The sequence below is a fragment of the Strongylocentrotus purpuratus genome, unplaced genomic scaffold (assembly GCF_000002235.5).
Source record: "Strongylocentrotus purpuratus isolate Spur 01 unplaced genomic scaffold, Spur_5.0 spur5_scaffold_2, whole genome shotgun sequence".
NCBI classification, from domain to species: Eukaryota; Metazoa; Echinodermata; class Echinoidea; order Camarodonta; family Strongylocentrotidae; genus Strongylocentrotus; species Strongylocentrotus purpuratus.
The window spans coordinates 15,618,792-15,642,328 of record NW_022145605.1 but is presented as its reverse complement, the minus strand read 5'-3'; the positions used below and the strand labels follow the sequence as shown (position 1 = coordinate 15,642,328).

General features: G+C 35.3%; 1 protein-coding gene across 4 annotated transcripts in view; it reads left to right on the top strand.

The window, feature by feature from the left end:
* LOC577755 (active breakpoint cluster region-related protein) overlaps window positions 1-19,513 on the top strand; it is a 77,749-nt gene extending 58,236 nt beyond the window's left edge. For 2 of the 4 annotated variants that reach the window (XM_030991779.1, XM_030991782.1), the window contains exons 14-23: window positions 305-350; window positions 5,109-5,177; window positions 5,806-5,903; window positions 7,121-7,282; window positions 9,814-9,985; window positions 10,698-10,775; window positions 11,773-11,805; window positions 13,582-13,716; window positions 14,971-15,076; window positions 15,889-19,513. In XM_030991779.1, the coding sequence (XP_030847639.1) occupies window positions 305-350; window positions 5,109-5,177; window positions 5,806-5,903; window positions 7,121-7,282; window positions 9,814-9,985; window positions 10,698-10,775; window positions 11,773-11,805; window positions 13,582-13,716; window positions 14,971-15,076; window positions 15,889-16,111 (1,122 nt within the window). In that variant the 3' untranslated portion in view covers window positions 16,112-19,513. Of the gene's footprint in view, window positions 1-304; window positions 351-5,108; window positions 5,178-5,805; window positions 5,904-7,120; window positions 7,283-9,813; window positions 9,986-10,697; window positions 10,776-11,772; window positions 11,806-11,970; window positions 11,992-13,581; window positions 13,717-14,970; window positions 15,077-15,888 lie in introns of all 4 variants that reach the window. The other 2 variants (XM_030991780.1, XM_030991781.1) reach the window with 2 other exon arrangements.
* The last annotated feature ends 4,024 nt before the right edge of the window (window positions 19,514-23,537 follow it).

Sequence of the window (23,537 nt, the reverse complement as noted above, 5' to 3'; positions counted from 1 at the left end):
TGCAAAAATTTCCTACCATGAATTTCTGTGGTTGTAGTGCATTCAACCCTTGCTGCTTTGTAATGTATATATCAAGTTCAGGTAGAGTCAATGAGCTAATGGACCTTTCCCTTTATCAAATCGATGAACAACAAGTTGTAATTAAAAGCACTCGGGTAAAACAAATACTGTATACCATCTAAACTCATGATTGTTTTTTACATTTATGGTCTTGGGTACCTTTTGTGATTGTCAAGTTTTTGTTGTGGTCATAGTGTATTTAATCGCGTTTCCTTCCTTTTTCCTGTCGCCATTTTGCATTCAGGGTCGGGATTCATACGTCAACATAAGCTCGGTCCTGTTGAAAGACAGTGAGTATAGAACTTTTTTTCTCTGTTTTTCTTCTTTTTAAAATGAAATAATTACTTATGCATGTGCTCCAAAGTTTTGCCTGTGGTGTACTGTGAGTACAGATATTGAAGGGGCACTGTTTTTATTGTTTTATTTTTCTTATGGGGGGGGGGGGTACTAGACTTACTAGCAGGATAAAATGCAAGACAACAAGGCTATTGAGTGGATGGAAAGTTTGCACCCTTCTCTCTCTATCCTTCTCTTTCTTTTTCTTGCATCCTCTCTTTTGTACTGTTTATTTATTTATTTTTTGCCACAATTGGGGTCATGTGCCCATATTTGTTAATGCGTGATGAAGCCAGTGTTTAATACTATTTCAAGGGAAGTGGATGAACAGGGAGATATTTAAACTAGACTTCTCAAAATTTACCAGTAACTTAATTTTGTTCATATTTCTTTCTCTCCAAGTATTAAAGAAGGTGTAATCATGATTTAGGATTATTAGGGGGGAGGTAAAAATCCAAAGATTGAGGGGGGGGGGGGGGTTATACGATCTGCCCCAGGGAAGCCACCTGTGTACATTAAACTTCACACGTAGCATTATTAGTGCTAATATGAAACTGAAACAAAGTCCAAGGATTTCATATGCTTGCCTTACAACACCAAATGCAATAAAATGGTGCCTACATACATGTCCTGTGCTTTATAGCATTATCCAGGTCAAAACATTCCAGTTTAAGGGAGCCAATCACTTAAAGCTAAACTTTAGTACTGGTAATGCGATTGCATTGTGAAAGAAAAGGTGTGGAAAGGATCAGAAAAAGTTGATCATGTAGAATGTAAGTATTGGTGTGCACTGCAAGGTTCTAGAGTCATCAAAATCATAATAAATTTGACCGAGTTTTGGTAAAGTAACACGCACCGTACACAGAAAGCTATATATGGGACAACACGCATGTTGTCGGGGCTGGTACTACCTTGATTTCCTTGTCTTTCTATGCTCATTACTCAGCCAGTATACATTTTCTTCCAAAATTGTTTGGCACATGACATTTATTTGTAATCTTGAACATTCGGTGTAAGTTTCGTTTGATTCTGTGAGAATTCATTTTCTTTTTTTTACCAGTACTGGAGTTTCTCTTTAAAAAGAAAATTTAAAGTTAATATTTATAACAAATAAAAAGAATGACACAAAACTCTACTCATTAATCAGAAAAAAGAATCAGGTTCAGTGTGCACGCTTTTATACAAAGTCAAGTACTTTATCGAAAGGGTGTGTTTACTTTCATTTACAAAGTATTTTGATTATTTAAGTTTTCTTTAAAGAAGCCATATCGGAAGCTGATAGGTGATAGCTGATATGGAACCCAAAACATCTTAGGGCAATTAAAAAAGTTATATATTATTGGCCCCCTTTAAAATCTGATATTATTGATTGAAGTGCAGTATTATGTGTGCAAGTAGTATTCAGTGTCAATATGATTATTTTGGTTTTAATTAGAGATTGTGCTTTCAATTGTGCCACTCCAAAGCTTTAGAATAACCTACCACTAGACATAAGAAAGCCTTAATTTGTTGCTGTCTTCAAAGTTTTGTTGAAGTTGCACTTGTTTTCAGGAGCTTTTGAATAGTTTTTCTGTATTGTGAGCCTCTGGAGTAGCACTGTTAAGAGTTTTGTTTTCATCACAGCAAAGTAGAGTATATTTGTATAGCACATGTAGCTGGGCTTCATAAATTGCTTTAATTATTAATTTATTTATCTCCTATCTCTTATGTACATGTTTGTCTTGTGAGTCACTTAATCTATACCAATGTATGTTGAAGTAAAAGTTTTACGATTATTATGTAGTATTTATTATCGATATAAATGTACTTTGGCATTATTTTCTTTATCTCCTTTTATTACACAAAAAGCGAGTGTTCCTTGTAGGTGGAGTCATATTATACAAATATTGCATGCTCCGGCATTCAATAACAAAATATACAAATATATAATGAAGTTTCATTTTTCGACGAGGCCACAGACTGAGGTTTGAAATATAATGGCATGAGCAAAATTCTGAATTTGGATGTGCATATACAGTGTATGTTATCCACTGAATGAATATTTGTTAAATAAAATTGAGGGTATTTGTGATCTCATGTGGCCTTGCCCCTTTGGAGTTAGGATCTCTCAATTGCATACAGGTTTCCTTTGTGTCAGATGCACAATACACACAATGGGGACGGGTAGGGAAGGGAGGTGCACAATCTCATTCACTTTTGTATGCATTATACAGTTCCCCCAAAAGGTTGTTATGTTGATGATAACATTTATGTTGAATGCTCGTGCAAACGTGATAACATGTTGAGTCTCATGTGACACCCTTCCCGCCAAATAAATATCACGCAGTTGCATACGTACTACATGCATTTATCTTACTGCCTATTTATGTTACCATCTGGATTTTATTGGGGTGTTCACTGGAAAAGATATTCATAAAGCCTTGTTTGATGACTTTATTATTAAGATATATTGTATAACTTAAAGGGAATGACGATTGAGTCACATATTAGGAATGGGAGTGTGAATTCCTAACCATTTTATGTTCAAAATTTAATGACAAATTTTTAGTGTATGGTGTACAAGTTTATTAACTGGAAGAATTATGAGTAACACCCAGTTTTCTTTGAAATAGGTATACGTTATTTTCATTATATTTAAGGTTATGAACATTACAGATTCAGTCAATAATCAGCTATAAAGCAGATTGCTAGGAAAATGTCGTCATTAAATGAAGCTGACAGCTCACTTTGTACTTTTAGTAATATCCTACAGGTGACATACAAAACAAAAAGGGTTCATTACTACCGGTAATTACCAGTATGCTCAGTAATTTATGCCAAACTTGTTGCCATATTTGCACATATACCTTCGAATGACCTCAATTTGGAATGTAGAGGATTCTGGATCATGATCTGTCTATCCTATTGCACCAGTGTAGACTTTCTGAAATGAGGCAGGTCATAGTATGGATTGCAAAACAGGAAGATGATCGAGCAATTAGGCAGCTATTCGTCTTCCTGTTCTCTCACATGGGTTTCTTTCTTTTTTCCCAATTTTTTTATAGTTTCTTTGTTTTCTATTCAGCATGTTTTACTGAATGAAAAGCAGAAGTTCTGGTAAAATGTGAAGAAAATGAAAGTTGGTACACTTTTGCATTCTTTTCATCTACATAGAGAAATGTCTAATTATTACTCGAAGCTATGTCACGTGAAAAGGATTCATTTCCCTTGAAAACATAGGTTTTGGTAAAATGTGAAGAAAAAGAAAGTTGGTATATATGCACTTTCGCATTCTTTCATCTCTACATTGAGGAATGTCATAGTAGACGAAGATATGTTTAATGCAAGAAAAGGATTTCCCTTGAAACGTCCTAAATAGATTTCAATTATGACTATAGAAATAGGTTAACAATTAATGCATTGGACCAACTTTGTATGCCTCATGTTTGTATATTCCCATATACCCATACCAGTATATGTGTGTGTAGGGCAATTCACTCTGTGACATTAATTTTTAGCAAGACAGGGTTATTTTATTTTCACTTTGATGATCCCCCAAAAATCTCCCTCACATTACACAAGTATTCTTACGTATTACATTATCAACCTTTCCCAAATGCACATCTAACTTCGAGACAGTTTCTTTCAAAATCATGCAATCATTAAACCAAAATTCAACATTATCTAACTGAATTAAGACAGTCCTGTTTGTTCATATGAGATCGCACATTTTGTACTTTTGTTCTCATTAATCTAATTATGTAGTAATTTTGAAGTAATGGGAGCGCCTTGAAGCATATTGACCATGATTGAAACTTGTTTGATAGATTGCGTGCATTAATGTCAGGTTTATAGGGCTGTAAATGGTGCTTTTAATTAATTAATTATTCTGGGGTGTGCTTGTTTACTTAAGATCATGTTTCAGTGAGTACTTTAGGAAGAACAGGTGCATACTTAGGCCTTTCCGTGACGTGGGCAACATATCCTGCCTGAAATATGAAGTCAATTTAGAACATATTAGGAATAAATACCGCCATTTCTCTGCCTAAATCCTAAATTAAGTATATATATAACAACCTAAAGACAAATTTTCAAATTGAGTCATAAACTAGGGACATATGTCCTTAAGTCAGTTTTTATACCCCATAAAAGTGCTACAAGTTTAATGTCATTAGAACCATGAAAGTTTTCACATGAATATGTAGCGAAACCTAGAACTAGAACTAATAAATTGACTCATAAAAACTCCATTTAATGTGTTCTTGGTTTGTAAACCAAATTGCACATTAAAGTTTGAGAGAACTTCAGTGAAGGGTTTCTGGTGTTCAGGTTTCTGGTGTTCAGTGGTGTATGGAGTTTAAAGCAAGTTGTGGGTACAAAAGTTACAGTTTTTTACTCCGGTCAGTGAAAGATTAATGTAAAACCAAAATCTTTTGCATGTATGATTTTTGTCCAATGTTACACATGGCCAAGATTGATGAAAGTTCATAATGCAAAATAATTGACTTACAGCATGAGATCTTTGCCATTTGCAAAGTATTTTGCCCCTTTAACAATCACTAATAACTCACGTAAGTTTAAGGTTGCAATCTTGTTTGTTTTGAAGTTCAATTTCACTCAAAGGCTCTTGGCATGATGAAGTGAGGATCACACATGTGACGAAAATGTGAATGTTTGAATTTTGTCATTGTGTGTTCTATAACTATCTTTTGTCTTTACCTCTCCCTTTACAGATGATGAACTGCTTACTGGTATGCTGCATGTGACAGTGAAAGAAGCTCGAGGGTTAACAGTCCCATCCCGTAAGTTCGATCAATGCATGACATGTAATTGAATTAATCCATTGCCTATGGAAACCTGATGGCCCCTGAAGTTAGCCTATAGGAAATGAGAAAATTCAGTAGTCAATGAGTTAAGGATGGATAAATATCTTTATCTAATGATGCTATATTTATGGAAGTAAAAGATATGATTCATCTGTTTGGAGCCAGAAGGTTTTTATCTCTGTGTAAAATAACGTGACAGAACTGTGTCTAGCTCTGTGAATTTGACCTTTGTATGCATATGCTTGTCGATGTCACAACTATCTCTTCTCTGCTAGCTACGGTGGTATCCCACTCCTGACACCCAAATAGTTTAATCCAATAGAGATTGCATGTGAGAGAGAACTTCTCAGTGCTCCATGAATTTGTGTGCATACCCGTACCTGTGACATCCCTATAAGATTGAAGTCATTACATTTGCATTAATCTTACATCTTACAAAACTGCAGCACCAAACTAAAAGGGTCAAACGGATCTTAATGACGGCTGGGCATAATCCTTCCCCCAAGAGGGCAGCAAACACAGAGGTACATTTCTCTTGTATGTTGTCTTTACAGAAAATTTTAATTTATTTATCTTTTTTTATTTTATTATTTCTTTCTAACAGAGCTGTATTGTTGTCTAGAGACTGATGCATATGGAATCTTCTCTCGCATGGCAAAAACTAGGAAGACGGCAAATACAATCACACCGAAGTGGAATGAGGTATTATTTTCTTGTTTGTAATTTGCTTTGAGATTTTTTTGTTTTATTTGCCAGGTAGAATAAATGTACATTTGAAGCAATCAAATACTTTGACAGGTCACAAATAGCTTATTATGAAGGGGATCCTTTAATACATTTATTTCATTCTATAAGAAGAATGGTTCATAATGTATCTAGGAATATTATGATCTATCCAAAAAAAAAATTAAATGGGACAAACAATACCTTACATATAGCATCTGGTTTTTCATTGTTTTTCTGTCAGTCACATACTTCTCCTAGTAGAACATATTTTATGAAACTTTTTTTGAGGTCCTGCAAATGCAGGTGCAACCTTATACAAACTATGCTTGTATGCTGGATACTCATATTAAAACTATAAAACATTAATGTTTGTCTATATTATTGTCACTGATTACTTCCTGATTAATTCAAATATTTGACATCCATCACAACTTGTCACAGTAACATAGATTTATTGCATTGTTGTTGGTTGCTAATTGTCTCCCTCGGTTTTGCTTTCATATTTCTGTTTTTTTGTATTGTATGTTCGAGTTGGGACCTTGGAGAGAAGTGGGCTCTCCAAACTTAAGAATAGGTTCAATCTTTACTTCATTCTTAATTGCTCTGTTGTATGACATTCTTAACTATTCAGTAAGTCTACGAGGAAGTTTCAATGTTGGTCAAAGCATCTCATAAAAAATTATGGCTCACATAAGTATGTGATGAAACTTCATCATTTCTAAAGAGTTTCTCTTGATATTTGATTGATTATGGTACGGTAATTAATAATCCACTACTTTTACAATATGTCTTTTTACATATTTGCGCACACTTGGGTTTAATGGCTGCTGTAGCTACTTGAGCTCTGGAAGATATATACATGTAGCTCACATAAAGTTTTTGTTATAAATTAAAAAAGAATAACAATTCCAAAGTGACTTTCCTTTAGATTGACAAACTTAACCTGTCAGAAAAGGCACATAGCATAACCATTTGAATGGGGGATGTATTAAAGACCACTGGTAAGTCACTGATAAATAAGCCGTAAACTTTCCAAAATGGCGTTAAAATGAGAGGTACATTACACATTAACTGACTGATGCTCTAAACGTTAATGTTGGGCTAAGAGTTCCCACCCCTCTCGCGAAACCCATGTTTGAAAAGTAGAGAATGAAATAGATGTCATTAAAAAACTTTCATCATTTGAACCACAGGAGTTTGCTCTGGATGTGGATGGGGCAAGGACTCTGAGGATTCTGTGTTACGACTTCACCAAGGGTCTTGATGATGAGATGTACGACAAGGGTGCTGTCAGTCTTACCAAGCAGAATATTAGCAGTCCAGGAGGCATGGATTGCACCATACAGATGGACCAGGTTGGTATAAGGGGGTGAAGAGGGGTGCAGAGGGGGTATTCTACAGGTATTGATAAGGGATGTTAGGATATATTTGGTATGAGATATATGACGAGGGTACAGTTAGTCTTACCAAGCAGGAGATTAGTAGTCCAAGGGGGCAAGGAATACACTGACATATACTGTGCAGAGCACCAGGTGGGTATCAGGGGGCTGATCTTCTGGAATGAGGAAGGAAGATGAAAGTGATGTGAAGGTACAAGTAGTGTGGCCGGGGAGGGGGAGTGTGGTGGAAGGGGGAGGGGGAAGGGGGGGAGTAAAGATTCCATCTTACAGGATGAACAAGTTGGTATGAGAGGGGCCAAAAGGACATTTATCTTTTAAAGATCACCAGCATAAAGATTGCCTTATTACTCGTATTTACATGTCTTTAAACATGTAAGGGCAACATGATATAAAATCAGACTTAGTATAATCCCCCCACGGCCTGTTTATCTGTAAAGTTTAATAACAAAGGTGTTAGATGCTGCTTGTAAGGTGTTTTATGGGGCTAGCATAGTAGTACAAGGACAATGCATAATGACCTACCTGTTATGTGAGCTCCAATGTACCGAAACAATAAGGATTAACCCAACAGCTACCAGTTAGCTTGCAGGTATTTCTAGAGACAGCTAGGGTTCATTTAGTCCCTTCCTCTTGTCTCTTTGAACAAATGAATGAAAAGAAGTGACCCAAGCTTTTTATTGTCTTTGTACTTCTATGGTGAAGTGTTTTTTTTGGAGGGATTACTAGGGTCCATCCATGTTTATTCTTGTCTTTGTTAATAGGGCACTTAATTGCAATCTGTGGGAACCATATGTTATTCCAAGTTCCCACAAGGTGCCAGCCTTCATAAGACATTTTTAGTTTAGCTACAGTTCTGTAAGGTCACAGTATCGCGCACAATGTCATTTACTCTACCGGAAGAAGCAGTTGCTGATCGTTGATGAACTCTCTGTAAAAGGTCTTCTCTTCTGTTCACCCTTCGAAAAAAAGGAGGTTGTCGGTGTGAATAAACTTTTAACAGGAGGAAGAATTTCAGTTCCTTAATGAACTCTGATATAAGATCTTCTCTTTGCTTTCTCTTCTGGTTTTCATTGCGGATGAACTTCCAACAGGATACCACTCCTGAACCTACAGGATACACAGACTCATTTGGATCACTTTTAATACTTCTTTCTTATAAACATATATATACCTCAAGACATCCTTCCATAGAAATTGTGTGCTTGCTTTGGCTGACTCTGCTTTTGTTTGGGCTCATCAACATAGGATCATTTGAGAGATTTGTCTACTTCACCAACAGGAGGATTATCTGTTTTTTAAAGTATTTTGGACACTTTTGATAGTTCTTTCATGTAAACATTATATACCTCCGGTATAAACATTATATATTTCATTATCGCGACATCCTTCCGCAGAAAATGTATCCTTGCGTCGCTGACTCAATCTGTGTTTGGGCCCATCAGTGTAGGGCCATTTGAGAGATTTGTCAACTTCAACAGAAGGATTATTTGGCTTTTAGTCACTTTGATCACTTTTGATATTGTTTTCATATACTGGTAAACATATATATATATTACCTCTTTGGTAGAAGATATACCACAAGACATCCTAGATTGCAATCTATGAACTCACATGATGCTTTGCTGACTCAGTCCTTGCTAGCGTGTGACCATATGAGAGAGTTGTCAACTTGATCAACAGAAGGATTTTTCCCTCTTCGTTGTTTGGATCGTTTTGACACTTCTTTGGTATTAAGATATACCTCTTTGGCATAGATTCCAAATCTATCTCGATCTGAAGACCTCTGACCAAAGCTGATGTATCCTGTATTGTCAGTGTAGACTCCTTGTTTTGCCCTGTCAGCATATGACCATTCATGAGAAACGGGCTGTCAATTTGACCAACAGGAGGATTTTTGTGTGTTTTGATATACTAAAGTGTTCAGATTTCTTGAAAATGTGGAGATTCTGTCTGGTTGTCTATGCTTATGCAAGAAACAATCTGTTTGGTTGTATTGGAATACCGTCGGTAAAGCTAAAAACCCAAGATGACTCGGTGAGTATTAGGAATACATTTGGACTTGATATAAGTATGGAATGGTGTCATAGTTCAATGATTGAGGAGCCCTTCAAGTCTGAGGCGTCGATAATTCAGATCACAATTTACCTCTTCTGGAGGATAAGTTACATGTTCAGTCAAACCTACTTGAATTTGTTTTTTCGTTGAAACCTGTACTGAAGGAACCTGTACTTATAAGACCACCTGCCTATAAATAACACTTTCATGTTTTCCTTTAGCCATCTTTATATACAGGTTTTATTGTAGTAAGACTTCTATTGTTAAGTACCTGTTCATGTGTGAATTAATATGACATTTAATACATGTATGTTCTATACAGTGTACAATCAGTGCTGGATAATTTCAATAACAATTTGTAGAACATCATGTATTTTTGTATTTGTTTAAAGTCATCCTAATTGTATACTGTACTTTTTCATTCTCTGTAGCTCCAAGTTGATGTGACGGTGCGCTTCGAGACATCAGAGAGGACACTGAAGCGAGTCCAGTCCAGGAAGAAGATGGGCGTGTTTGGGGTGCATGTTGGTACCTTGGCACACCGACAGGGCAAGAACATCCCCAACATCATCACATTATGTGTGGAGGAGATCGATAGGAGAGGTAAGTCAACTTATCATGAATAATAAATCTTCTTTCTTGGGCGGGAGGGGTGGGGGGATGGGGGCAGCATTACAGGTCAGAATAGTTTGAAGAATGGGTGTGTTTGGGGTTGATAGTTATATCTTAGCTCACTGACAGTGACATGGCAATAAAATCTCCAATACCATTACCCACTGTAAGGAGGAGGTGACAAGAAGTAGGTCATCTCATAGCTATCTATTTTTATTCATATCTTATCCATGCATTGTGAAAACTTGTTTACTGTCATACTTTTGCGCTGGTTAATTTCAACCTGTTCTAAATACCTTGGTTGTATGTTTCCCTATTTGTGATGGTTAATTTCACCTGCTCTAAATTCTTCAGTTGTCAATTTCCATATTTGTTCTGGTTAATTTCGTCTTCATAAATTCTATGGTTGTAAATTCCCAGATTTGATTGATTGAAATGTACACAAGAAAAAATATGCACTTCTTTTGTTTGTGTATTTATTAGTCCTATTTTAGTAGAGTGGCTCCATCAGAAGTTAAATACTGTTTTCTGTGGAGGCCCTACAACATAAATACAAAATTTACAAACATATTGATGTAAACAATAAAAATCAAGACAAAATAATTGACAAGTGTAAATGACAAGTTTTCAATATCTGCACCAACTGTCCTTCTTTCTTTTGCCTGCTATCTTTATCTCTGCTTTCTATTTGTTTGTTTTATAGGTGTCCATGAGATGGGAATCTATAGAATATCAGGATCATCTGCAGACATCCAGAAACTGAAGAAAGCCTTTGAACAAAGTGAGTTTGGGTTCTTTAAACTTATCTCCCTTATGCTATACAATATACATGTACATGTTTAACTATTTATATTCATTTTATTATCCAATAATTAACCCATTGCTTTTGATGCTAATGTGAACATGATACATCCTTAATTTTTGATGACACAAAATATATTCCCTTTCTAGATACGGCAATGGCATTAGATTAATCTTTCTTGCAGCCAAAATATACATGAAATAAGCAAGCAGAATTTATATAAAGGTCTCTCTCTCTCTTTCTCTCACTCACTCTCTCTCTCTCTCTCTCTCTCTCTCTCTCTCTCTCTCTCTCTCTCTCTTATAGTTATAGACTTATTCTACCAACTAGACAATAAAAATGAGTATTCATTTACACATACACTGTAGGCCTATTGAAAGAAAATAATTCAACACTTTAGACAAAAAATTATCACTTCTCTTGCAAATGACAAAGAATGGTCATTCTTTGGGGTCTAGGTTTCTTTTCTTTTTCTTCACACCACAGTAGCCACTCCACACCATAGTCCCACTCTATATATTTCCATGCATAGCGTTCATATTGGCATCTCTAATAATCCAATTTAATTCATAGCTGCCATAGATCTATGTGACATTTCGCTCTGATAATATATTTACTTGCTGAACAATGCCTTGCTAAATTATTCTCATTTTATATCCAACTTTCCATTTTACGATAGCAGCTTTATGTATTTGTATTCCCACTTAATCATCTTTGTTTTGCCTTTGTAAATTAAGGGGTCTAAAAAGGCTTTCGTACATTCCATGCCTCTTTCAGCAGAGCAAGCAGACTGAGAATAACCAGATAAACAGTGTATTCATCTCATTTTCGCTTAAGACTTTGTCCTTTTTCTCTATAAGAAACAAAAAGAAATATTATATATGCCTGCATTTGCCAGACTTCTCTAATAGTTCATTTTGTGCATCTATTAATCTTTTTTTCATATATTAATCCTTTTATCATGGATAAATTACAGCATTCCATGACCTGTGTGAAATTTCTGAATCTGGTATGTTTATATCATTGACATGTCGTCTGTTTGGTATCAGAAGGACATTAACTCTTATACTAAAAATACAGAGTTAAAGCCCTTCTGTCTCCGTATAGACATTGTGTTGTATGTGCATGCTTGTTTAGTCGTATGCTTTTGTTTTATATCATCCTCCGCATGCAGGCCTGGCTACTTTTCCCAACGGTATGTCGCTACAATGCATGTCTTTTGTGATTAATACGTTTGCTGTATAGAATACAGTAATTAAGACTATAAAACACTCCATATATCATGCACAAGCTGTTCCTTGTATACAGTTTTTGAAATGTGTGCAGCTATACATATACAATTCACTCTTCTGATAAATCAACTGTTAAAAGCGAGAGGGTTGTTAACTCTTTATAAAGGTGTATATATTAGTTAGTGCCTTTCTGGCTTGTCTTCCAATAAAATGTCTGCTGAGAGCCAGAAAAGCATTAGCTTGAAGTTAACCCCCTTCTTTTTCTCAGCAGATGATAATGTATAAAGCTGGTATAATTTGTCAGGTATTGTGGAAGTTTTTTTTTTATTGTTGGTGTATTTCGCATGCTTTTTAATCATTGAACTTTTGTAATTTTGTGGACTTGGTGGATTTTGCATGCAACGTATTACTTTTAGATGCATGTAAGTCTTCATTTTTAACCCATAATGTGTGATTGAGCAATGTGTTAGTATTAATTTGACTCTAGATATTTAGTTTAAGACCCTTTTAAAGTAGCTTCCAACCTTGGTTAATAGGGTTATTAAAGTATAATCTCTTTCGTTTTCTGTAATAAATATCAGATTCTTTGGCACAATGAAAAGTAGAATCTCTGCTTTTCAAATTGATTATACTCCACATGGCAAGCTTACACACACTCAAAAGGCTTGAGCCTGCACCCATTTTTTCACCACACAGCTTTTTAAAGTAAGGGTTCCATTTTGAAAGGTTTGCTCATAATTAAGGGAGAAACATTGAAAAGAAACTGTCAATTGGGCTCTAAAAGATGAAGTAGATTATACATATTCTTTTCAGTTAATTTGGGTATTGAATCTGGTGTACTAAATTGATCTGGTCATGATGGGTGAATTACTTTAACAAAAAATTGTTATTCTATTTATTCTAGAATTACATATTTTTGGGGTAAGGATTTGTGCTTGTCATGTATTCTTGCACACTTCAAATGCATGTGTGCACTTTAACCACTGTACGTTTGTATAAGTTTATTTGAAAGTGTATGCTTTGTGATATGAGAACTCTAGCAAATGCATTTCCCAATGCACTTTGATGTTGAACATATGTCAAAACTCTTCTTGGACTTAAAGTAATTGTAGGCTTCAGGCTAGATCTGAAGAAAAAATGGGAGCAGTTTTGGGCTTCCACTAGTATATTCACATAAAAAAAGTTTAACTGGGATTAATATGGATAAAATGTTGAGACTGGTTTTCTTCTTAGAGTTTTTCCAAAGTAGTGATGCAGCCCAATTCATTACCGGTATGAGTAACACAAATGGAAAAGGTCTGAATCATCGGGGGGGGGGGGGGGGGGGGGGGGGATAATGATGAAAAGCTTTACCAATTATGTCCCTATTCACCCTATTGTATGGTTACAAAAATCATTTGAGAAAATGAAATAGAAAAAAAAGCCAAAGAAGAAAAGAAAATGACGGGGGTGTAAGATGATGTTTAAATGTGGTTATAGGTATTATGGTCCATTTTAAAGAATTTTCAATTGTTCTAACTGCATATATTTTGTTTTATTTTTTCATTGTTCAGATCGGCGTAACATTACAGCTATGTTGAAGCAGAGTGATATCCACGCAGTGGCCGGTCTTCTGAAATCCTACCTCAGGGAGCTCCCCGAGCCCCTCTTCACTCACGTTCTATATCCCCAGTTTGTAGATGGACTCCGTAAGTAGTAGTGGAGTGCCTAAAGGCATCGTTTAACAATGTTAACTCTGAGATGCATGGCCCTAGGTGTTATCAGTGTCTGTGATATGGTGTCATATTGAAGCCCTGAAATAATTGCGCTTCAAAATGATCATGAAGTGCCTCAAAGAAGTAAAAAATCTTTGAGTGACCTCGGTTTTACCATACTCATTTTTCCCAATAGACTGTAGGGTTATAAAAACCGTTAGGAAAACGAATTCTGAAATTGCTAATTCCAATCATAGATATCTTGATAATCAGACAGGCGATTGGCTTGTAAAAGTCATGGAGTTCCTGACTGACCTAAAAGTTTATACTAATTATGATTGCAGCATGAGCTAAATCCAGGATTTTGTTAGAATCTAAGGCAAAGTTACCCAATCCCTTAAAGGAATGGTCAATTAGGGATACCGTACATGTAGGTTATGATTGGGGGGTTGTGTTGGTATCAGAGGAGAGGGGGTAGTCTCTTTGGAGCATATATATAGTAGTACAGTGGCTCAGTGGATAGGTTTAGGAGTGTTTGGCTAGGGTGTGGCCTCCTGAAACCCTACTTTGGAGAGATCCCTTTAACTTTCTCCCTGCATGCTATATATTCCCAGTTTGTAGATGGACTGTGTAATGACTTAATAGGGATCGGATTTATCAAGAAAAAAAAAGACCTTATTTTTTAGGAAGCCTTTGTCACAGAGGTCCCCATTTCTCTCTTTGCTCATATTAACATACTCAAATCTGGGTTAAAATCTTGTGGGTAATGTCTTTTGTGTATATATCATTGTTATCAAAAATTGACTCAGCTACATGTACATTTAGAAAGGCACCGCAATAGGCCCTAATCGATGATAGGCTAATGCATCAAGTTCAAACTAAAGCTGCAGTTCCTTTGACGTCTATTCACTTGTATAACACTACATATGAAATAAACTGAATCTTTAAGAAAAGGTGTTTACTATTTTTATGATATACAATTACTGCCATTATCGAGGAGGCGCGATAGCTCAGTTGGTAGAGCAGTGGTCTCGTAATCCGGCGACCCGGGTTCGAAACCAAGGCGATGCGCTAGTGCCCTTTGGTAAGGCATTAATCCTCATTACCAGGTCCCTCGGAGAGGACCTAAAGCCGTCAGTCCTCTGGTTGCTTACTAACAAGCATTTATGCATTCTTAGCAGTCAGGTAAAATAACCACCACTTGTATTTCTAACTCTCCAAACTTAACTTTTCTTCTTCATATGACAGAATTGACTGATCCTGTTGCAAAGAAGAAGTGCTTCTTGTCCCTGCTGAAGAATGTAGTCGAACCCAATAGAACAATCATCTTCCTCATCTTCAACCATCTCAGGAGGTAAGTACAGAAAAGACAGGACTGGAGAGAGAGAGAGAGACACACACACACAGACTGACTAACAGACAGACAGACAGCCATATAGATAGATAGACATATCAACCAATTGACAGAGAGAGAGGGAGGGAGAGAGAGAGAGAGAGAGAGAGAGAGAGAGAGAGAGGGGGAGAGAGAGAGGGAGAGAGGGGTTGGGGGAAGGGAGAGAGAGAGAAAAAGAGAGAGGGAGAGAGGGGTTGGGGGAAGGGAGAGAGAGAGAGAGAAAAAGAGAGGGGGAGAGAGGGGTTGGGGGAAGGGAGAGAGAGAGAGAGAGAAAAAAGAAGAGAGAGGGAGAGAGGGGTTGGGGGAAGGGATAGAGAGAGAGAGAAAAAAAAAAGAGAGAGGAGAGAGAGGGATTAGGGGAAGGGAGAGAGAGAGGGGGTGAGAGAGAAAGAGAGAGAAAGGGGAGAATGAGAGAGAGAAAGAGAGGGGGATATCATACAGAAAGACGGACAGATAGACATGCTGACAATTAGACATATATCAGGATGTAAGAGTAATTGAAACAAAAGACGGTTTTGTGAGATAGAGACCTATCAATGTTTTTAAAGAGAGAGGTGCGGAGGGGGGGGGGGGGGGGGGTGGAGGAGTCAAACGGACAGAGAGAAGGAAAGAAAGGTCAAGAGCTAATATTTAGAACATCAAGGACAATATAACACTGATTCCTTTATTCCTATCTGGAATAGATTGACTAGATACCATTTGGGAATTTAAAACCAAACCATAACATCGGCTACAGCCAACATCACATTCTTTTTTGATCTTTCAACTTTCAGAATCGCCAAAGAAGAAGAGAAGAACAAGATGAACCTCCACAACCTGTCAACGGTATTTGGTCCCACGCTGCTCGGTCCTGCCGCGACCATCAGCGCGACGGGTAAGCCTGACATCCTGGCCGAGATCATGGGCATGTCTAGCGTCATCTCGCAGGTCGGCATCCTCCATTACTGCTTGGAGCACTTCAGCGAATCGGTGGAAATCCTGGAGACTGACCTATGAGAACTGACCGTTTGGTCCTTACCAATTTGAAAGTTTGGCATCCTACAATATTGCTTGGAGAGTTTCAGTGACTTGGCTGATATCATGGAGATGGACCTCCGAGAATGTGGCGGCAAACTGACCGATCAGCATGTGTCCATTTGACTTTAATATTGAGGCCAGCAGAGTAAATTGAGAGATACCAACTTTCATCCCTTAAGACATGGTATTGGTTAAAGGAGAATATAGACTGCCTTAGGTGGATCATTCACAGTATGATATGCATAGCAAGGAAAAGTAGTTAGAAAGGAAATATGTGGAAGGACAAAAAAATAGTATTGGTATAAGGGGTAGTTTATGTTTGTGTGTAGAGAAAAGTTATATTTTTATACATTTAAATCATCTACCTTTGTATCAGGTTTTGTCAGCAGTGTAGATAATCCTGTTTACTCTTGTGTATTTTCTCAAAGATTGCAGAATTCTAAGCATGTTTCATATGTTATGTTATGAATCATAATGTATAACACATCATATTCATGTTGTATGATGAGACTTACATATATCACATCAAACGTTTTAAATGCATCGCAGAAGAAATCGAGGAAAAAATAATGGTATTGGGTGTGTAAAAATGGTTTAGATGGGTTTATTACTAGGTGTATTTTTAGTTTACAAAATATAGATCACATATCTTTTTAGTTATTTACATTGGAAGCATATTAGCATTTCAAGACTGACAGAACATACTGCTTAGCTGGAGCCAGATTCGGTAGTACCGTTTTGCAAGTATTTTAGGCTAATCATCCATCTTGTGGGGAGTATATAACTGGGTTTTTCTTTGAATAGCATATTTCTTTTTTATATTTCAATGGACACATGATCCATTTATTAATTAATGTTTTTCCTCATTTGTCATCGCTTGATTTAGAAAGCCAGCAGGTATGGCATTTCATAGATTAGAAAGTTTGATATTATACAACTCATTATTATTATTATTATTGTTTTGTTGTACGCAAATACCACAGTATGTGGAATGTATTAGAATTTTGTATTTTCATTGTACTCTAGAATTGGGTCAATTTTTAAATTATGGTGATATGTTTTGTAAAATGTCTGTAACTTAAGAAGATTGATATGACTTTTAGAAATCTAGTTAAATGTAAATAGAATAGAGTATTTGAAGATCTTTTTTGTGTGTAAATATATATACATGTATAAATAAATGTTGAGACAAATTTTGATACTATACATATACATGGGACTTGCATGTATACGGACTGTTCTCCTAGAGCAGAAAAGAGAGAAAAAGCAGTGAGTGTTTTGGTCATGTTTTATCTTTGCGTTGAAATAAATTGAATTGTTTAGTTTTGTTTGTCTTTGTTTGTGGTAAGCTAGCTTCTTGCTCATATACAATCTTTTGCTGTGTTGCTTTGGGAAGAAAATTGGAAAGTGTGAATGTTTCATGAAAGATATTAGATAATATGCTGTCGTCAAATGTTTAATCTTTTGTACAAAACGGATACAAATCTCTTCCAAAATCAGAGTATTATTTGGTATGTAACTCACAAGGTTTGAATGTGTATTGCAGGAATATAAAGAATGAATATATGTCGTATTTAATCTGTAAAAAGCCACGGTGGGATGTTTCTTCTCACCCTTCAGTATTTATTCTCAGTTGTAGATTTATTTGAATATTACCTTTAAATATAAGAAAGATTCAATTGCCTTTTTCCAATCCGAATGATGAACATATCATCATGGATTGAACAATTATTTAAATATATGTTTACTTGCATTTTTTCTTTCTATTTACAATGTAGCATATACACAGGTCAAAGTATGAAACTAAATACTACATGTATTGTCAAAACAAGAGCAAAACACAAGGAAAGACAACATTGACGGATATTTTCATCCTCTGTTCATATGCCTTTTTACCATTAGACTGTCATTTGTATTAAATAATAACAAGCCATAATATAAGCATATTTTGCCTTTAAAATGAGAATACATCATGCATAATGTATAAATACTTTTTTTTCAAACATTTGTGACGTAGATGTACAAGCAGGTATATTTTGTACCCCAGACAATTCTTGCATACTGGTACATACATGTACATCATTGCAAGTCACGATTTCTAGTCATAATAGATGCATGTGGATAAAGTTATGATTAAAGTTGTAACAAATTTGTTTTTGTTGGTATTAAACATTCTGTTTAAATTTAGATTGAGTATACGATTACAGAAAATGTATATTATGATATACATGTACATACTATTCCAGTTAAAATACAAGAAAAATTTCATTCATGCATATGAATAATAATTTTTTTTTTTTTTTTTTTTTAACGCTCTTGTCACTTTTCATGCATACATGAACTTTATGATTTACATGGCGTTTTGATTGAATTAAAATGTGGGATTTCATGTGCTTTTCATCCGTGACCTTGATGTGAAATGTATGCCATAATCATTTGCATAAGTAGGGTATTGAGGTGTCATTATTTATGTATATTGTGTATTTTATCATATATTAAAGGAGTGCACATTTTTGGAAGACATTTCTGCTAATAATGACAAAAGTGCCTATTAGTTTGAACAGTGCATAATATCAAACAAATTCAACTTAACAATACTTCCTTTTTTTAATCCTTTTTATAACCATTTACTCCCTAATTGTGCGATTTTTTTGTAAATGTAATCCTTGTCAAAATTAGGTGCTTTATTTGCTACTGGAACATTTCATGCCATTTTTTAATGTAAATGACTGCAACAGATCATTTTGCATTTTGTAATTGTTTTGTGATGATTTGAATATGTTATGTTAGAATAGCATTAGCATCTATACATGTACTTATCAAGGACCATGCAGACCTGTTCATTTATGCAAGCCTTGTCAGTGGAATTAGGATATATGTATTGCATTTTGTACTTGGAAAGCAAGCATACCATAGTTTATCAAGCAGTCCAAACATTCTTATCCTTTACAAAAGAATACTGGAAAACCAATACCATGGTTTAACATTAAATTGAAGGTTGAATGCTGCTATTGAAATACATGTGCAGGATGAAATAAATCTCTTGGCGAGTGATTTCTTAGTAAAATTTAGATTGGTCAGTGCTATATTCTCTGATGGAAGAATGTACATGATGTTAGTGAAGGAAGCACTTGGATTTGTAATAAGGTTTGAGGATGTTTATACACACTTCAAGATTAGAGCATATAGCATTTGATAGAATTTCACTGCAGAATTTAACTTATTAGTGTGTTTTTTTTAATTTTTAATGTGAAGTCATATTGTTATCTTTTATGTTTGATGTCATGGGTGCCCTGTTTGCGTACATTATATACTCAGAAAGGCAGAAAGGAGAATGTTTATATGGACAATAAAGTCACTACACATTTGTATGGAGCTGCATAAGACACTGGTTCGATGATGTTTATTTACGTGTATGCGTTGTCCATGTGAAATAGCCGGGCAGGATAGAAGAGAAAGAGAGAGACAAAAAATGAAAGAGAGAGAGAAAAAAAAATAAAGAGGAGGAGGAGGAAGAAGAAAGAGAAAGGAAGACAAAAGTGACTCTGTCAAAAAAGAAGAAAAGAGAGATGGACAGACATGCAGAGAGAGGGGAAGGGGTGACAGAGATGGGGTAGGAAGAGATGAAAGTAAGAGGAGAGGTTTGGGGCTGGGAGGATCTAGAGCTTGTCATTTTCACTTCTCTTTCTTTGCTTCTCTTCGGTGCGTGTGTGTGTGTGTCTCTCTCTTTCTCCGTCGCTTCTCTCTGTCTCTTCCTCTCTCTCTCTCTCTCTCTTCCTCTCTCTCTCTCTCTCTCTCTCTCTCTCTCCCTGTCTATCTCCTTTGCTCTCTCTCTCTCTGTTTATTACCCCTCTCTCTGGTTGATTTTCTGAAGAAAAAAACAACACCTTCAGCTCACATTATCAACAATCAAGAATCGAAAAGGAAAGAAAGTCGTCATAAACCTGATATTGTAAAGACATGTCGCAGTCTTTAGAGAGTTCTTAATTTATTGAACCTTTACACGTAGCTGTACATATCAGTTCAACTGAGTTGCAGTGCATACATAAACATAATAATAGAGGGATAGTGGGAGAGAATAAAAGGCAAGTATTTTCATATTCATAAGGATAAAATAATTTGCCAAGGTTATAAAAGGAATCGGTACATGCTGCTACTATTCATTTATTTCTAAGTTTCCTATGTGCATTACCTTACAGCCATCTAAAACAGTGCAATGTTCTTCATAAAAATGTTCTTTTTATCATGATATACACATGGCAATCATTAAGAAAGCACAACAATAGTAGAATCTTGAGAATAAAATCATCAAACTTTTGATCTGAAATAACCATTAGACTTTGTGTCTACGTTACACTGAGACTGCATTTTGCAATCCATTTTATACCGACAACATTCAAATGCATTGTGATTTTCTAGAATGGAACTTTAAAAATCCTTAAATATTTTTAATTCATTGAAATTGTATTGGCATGAGATGCTCTATTAATCTTTACATGTTCAAATGATTGATTGTCAACTTTAGGATCTTTCTAGCTTGAATTTCTGTTGATTTAACAAACTATTTGTTTTTTCTTGCATGAAACATTTGTATTGAAATCTTAAAGTGGAATGTGGTTCAAAGTACTTCACCATAATTCAAATTGAACAAGTAAATTCTAAATTCATATATAATTATTTGCTGGATATGCAAGCCAGAGAGAAAAAAAAGAGAGAGAGAGGAGGGAAGAAGAAATACTCACATTTGTGAAATTAAAACAAAAAATGTAAAAGGATATATCAAAGACATGGCTTATAAAAAAGATAATATAATACATGATTTTCATATCTTATAATAATTATTGAATTAATGTTATATGGAGTTTTAATGCCCCTTTATTTGGCATGACAAAATTGTCCTTTACATTGTCCTATTCAGTTCAAGCATGCCAATAATTCATTACGATCAACAGTTTTAATTTGTCCTTTTTTTTTCTTCATAATTGCAAAATAAGGCACAGTTAATATTCATGCTTGATAAATGATCTATATTTTTCTTTCATTTCCATATAATAAAAGCTTGAGCATAGCCTTCATGATAAACCAAAATATACAATCTTTGTTAATAGATGCTTCTCTCTGAATATATAAATGGAAAGAGAAAAGGTGAGAGAAAGAGAGAGAGAGAGAGAGAGAGAGAGGGAGAGGAAACAAAAGCCAGGCAGTGTTTTGCTACATTACATATGGTCTGTTGAGAGCCAGAAGGGCATTAATTAACTCTATCTCACAGGGTATGTGTTCCAAATACCTTTCTAGTCCTCAGCATATGTGTTTTCTACATTTTACACATTCTTTTCCATGATAATAGACAGCACTGCTTTAATACTACTCGCATTTTCTTTTTCATCTGCAAACCATACCTGCCAACCTTTGAAAATAAAAATTAGGAATTTCTAGCAGGGTTCGCACGGCCTTACCATTGCCATGTATGCAGTGGCAGTGTAACTGGCAATACGCGGTGAATCTTCACAAAAAAGCGAATACAAATTCGCTGCTCAATCGTGCAGCCATTCGAAGCACGCAATACCCAGACTTTCAAATTGCGGCACATCATAAAACAAGCTAAATTTGGCTTTTTAAAAATTGGTCTTTCAGAATTTTGAAAAATCAGAATATTCCAAATTTTAAGGTCCTAAAAATCCAGAAAATCAGAATATTCTGGATAATTCGGAAGGGTTGGCAGGTATGCCAAAATGATGAAGGACTCTCTTTTTTTATTTAATATAAATTGGTTTCATGTATAAATACATTCGTTCAAATGATTACATGAGAGATAATATTAGGAAAGGAACAAAAACTGTACAGATAAAAATAATAAACATAACAAGATGCTAGCATGGAAATAATTCATTCCAATCTATCTGTATGCACTTTGAAAGAGTCATTGTGAAATATTATGATTTAAAAAATATTAAAAAATGAAGATACACATTGCATTAAGAAAAATTACAAGTAATTAAGTAATTATAATGCTGTTCCAATTTCAACATGTTGTTTTGAGATTGGTATCTAACCTACTCATGCAGTATTTCTCAACAGATCAGCCTTTTGCAAAATGCAACAATTCAATTTGTACATTACCACAACTAATATGTAATTCTCTTTCTACTTTTACGTAGAGGGAGACCAAATGATATCCAAATTGACAATATTTGATTTTTGGCCATGACTACAATTATGGGCTGTATCGTGATTTTGGAAACCATTTGTTTGTCAGCACGCGCAGTGTGTAGAGTCCATGGCGTGGGAAGAAGGAAACCAATGCATGTGACGCAATGAAGCGCTACAGTGCGGAGCAAATGGTGGTTTCCTATTTCACGATAATATCCATCTATGCCTTAAAATAAATATTTAATGTTAACATTTCATTGGCCCTACCCTACTCTACTCTTTAAATTAAACACTGACGCCCGATAAAAGCTTTTATACGTCTCTGTAAATTAAGACAGAGGGAAACCTTCAACTGAAAACAGATGTGAGTTCTTTCATGATACATACACGCATTGGCAGTGAGTCTGTCGCTTTACAAGTGCATAGGGTCTATGCTATTTCAGTGATACAATAATATACATGTAAGCAACATTTACGTTTATCTACAGTACGCTATCATTTTATTCACCTAATTATGCAATGCAATGTACATGTACTATCAAGAACCAAGTAATTGTGTTTCAATACATTTGATTTCGTTTCTAAAGCAGTGTAGTTGACAAATAATGTAGACATGAGGAAATATCATAAAAAGATTTAATTTGAGCTTCTATGTAATGTGTTTTAAAGGATTATTCCCATTCTTCAATTGTTGTGATTGTCTTATTGTAACTATCGTACTTTCTATACCTTAGATAACTTTGTAATTATAAGCATCGAATCCAAATTATCATCCTTTTACAGTACACATGAGGCAATATTTCTATATCTTTTCAATTTCATTATTGAAAACTTTTTTTTTCAGCAGTGATTTATCATAATGATTACACTTCTGGTACGTTTGATTTGTTCAGCATACATATAGCGTCTTCTGAGAGAAAGACATATTTTAACGCTGTGTTTAGAGAGAGAGGAGTATAGAGTGGTGAAGTGTGACGTCATCATAAAATCTATTTTTAGAATTTCTCAATTTTTCATCATATTCCGAAAAAACACCAAAATAATGTCCAAATGTCGAAAACCAATTGAATATGTTAAGTATTGGCTGAGTTATGAACATCTGAATGAATATATGTCCTATGGGAACTCAGTGTTATATGCTCTGGCTCCTAACCATTAGGAGCCAGAGCATATAACACTGAGTTCCTATGGGGAGTATATTTATTCAGATGGTCATATCTCAGCCAATATTTAACATATTCAATTGGTTTTCGAC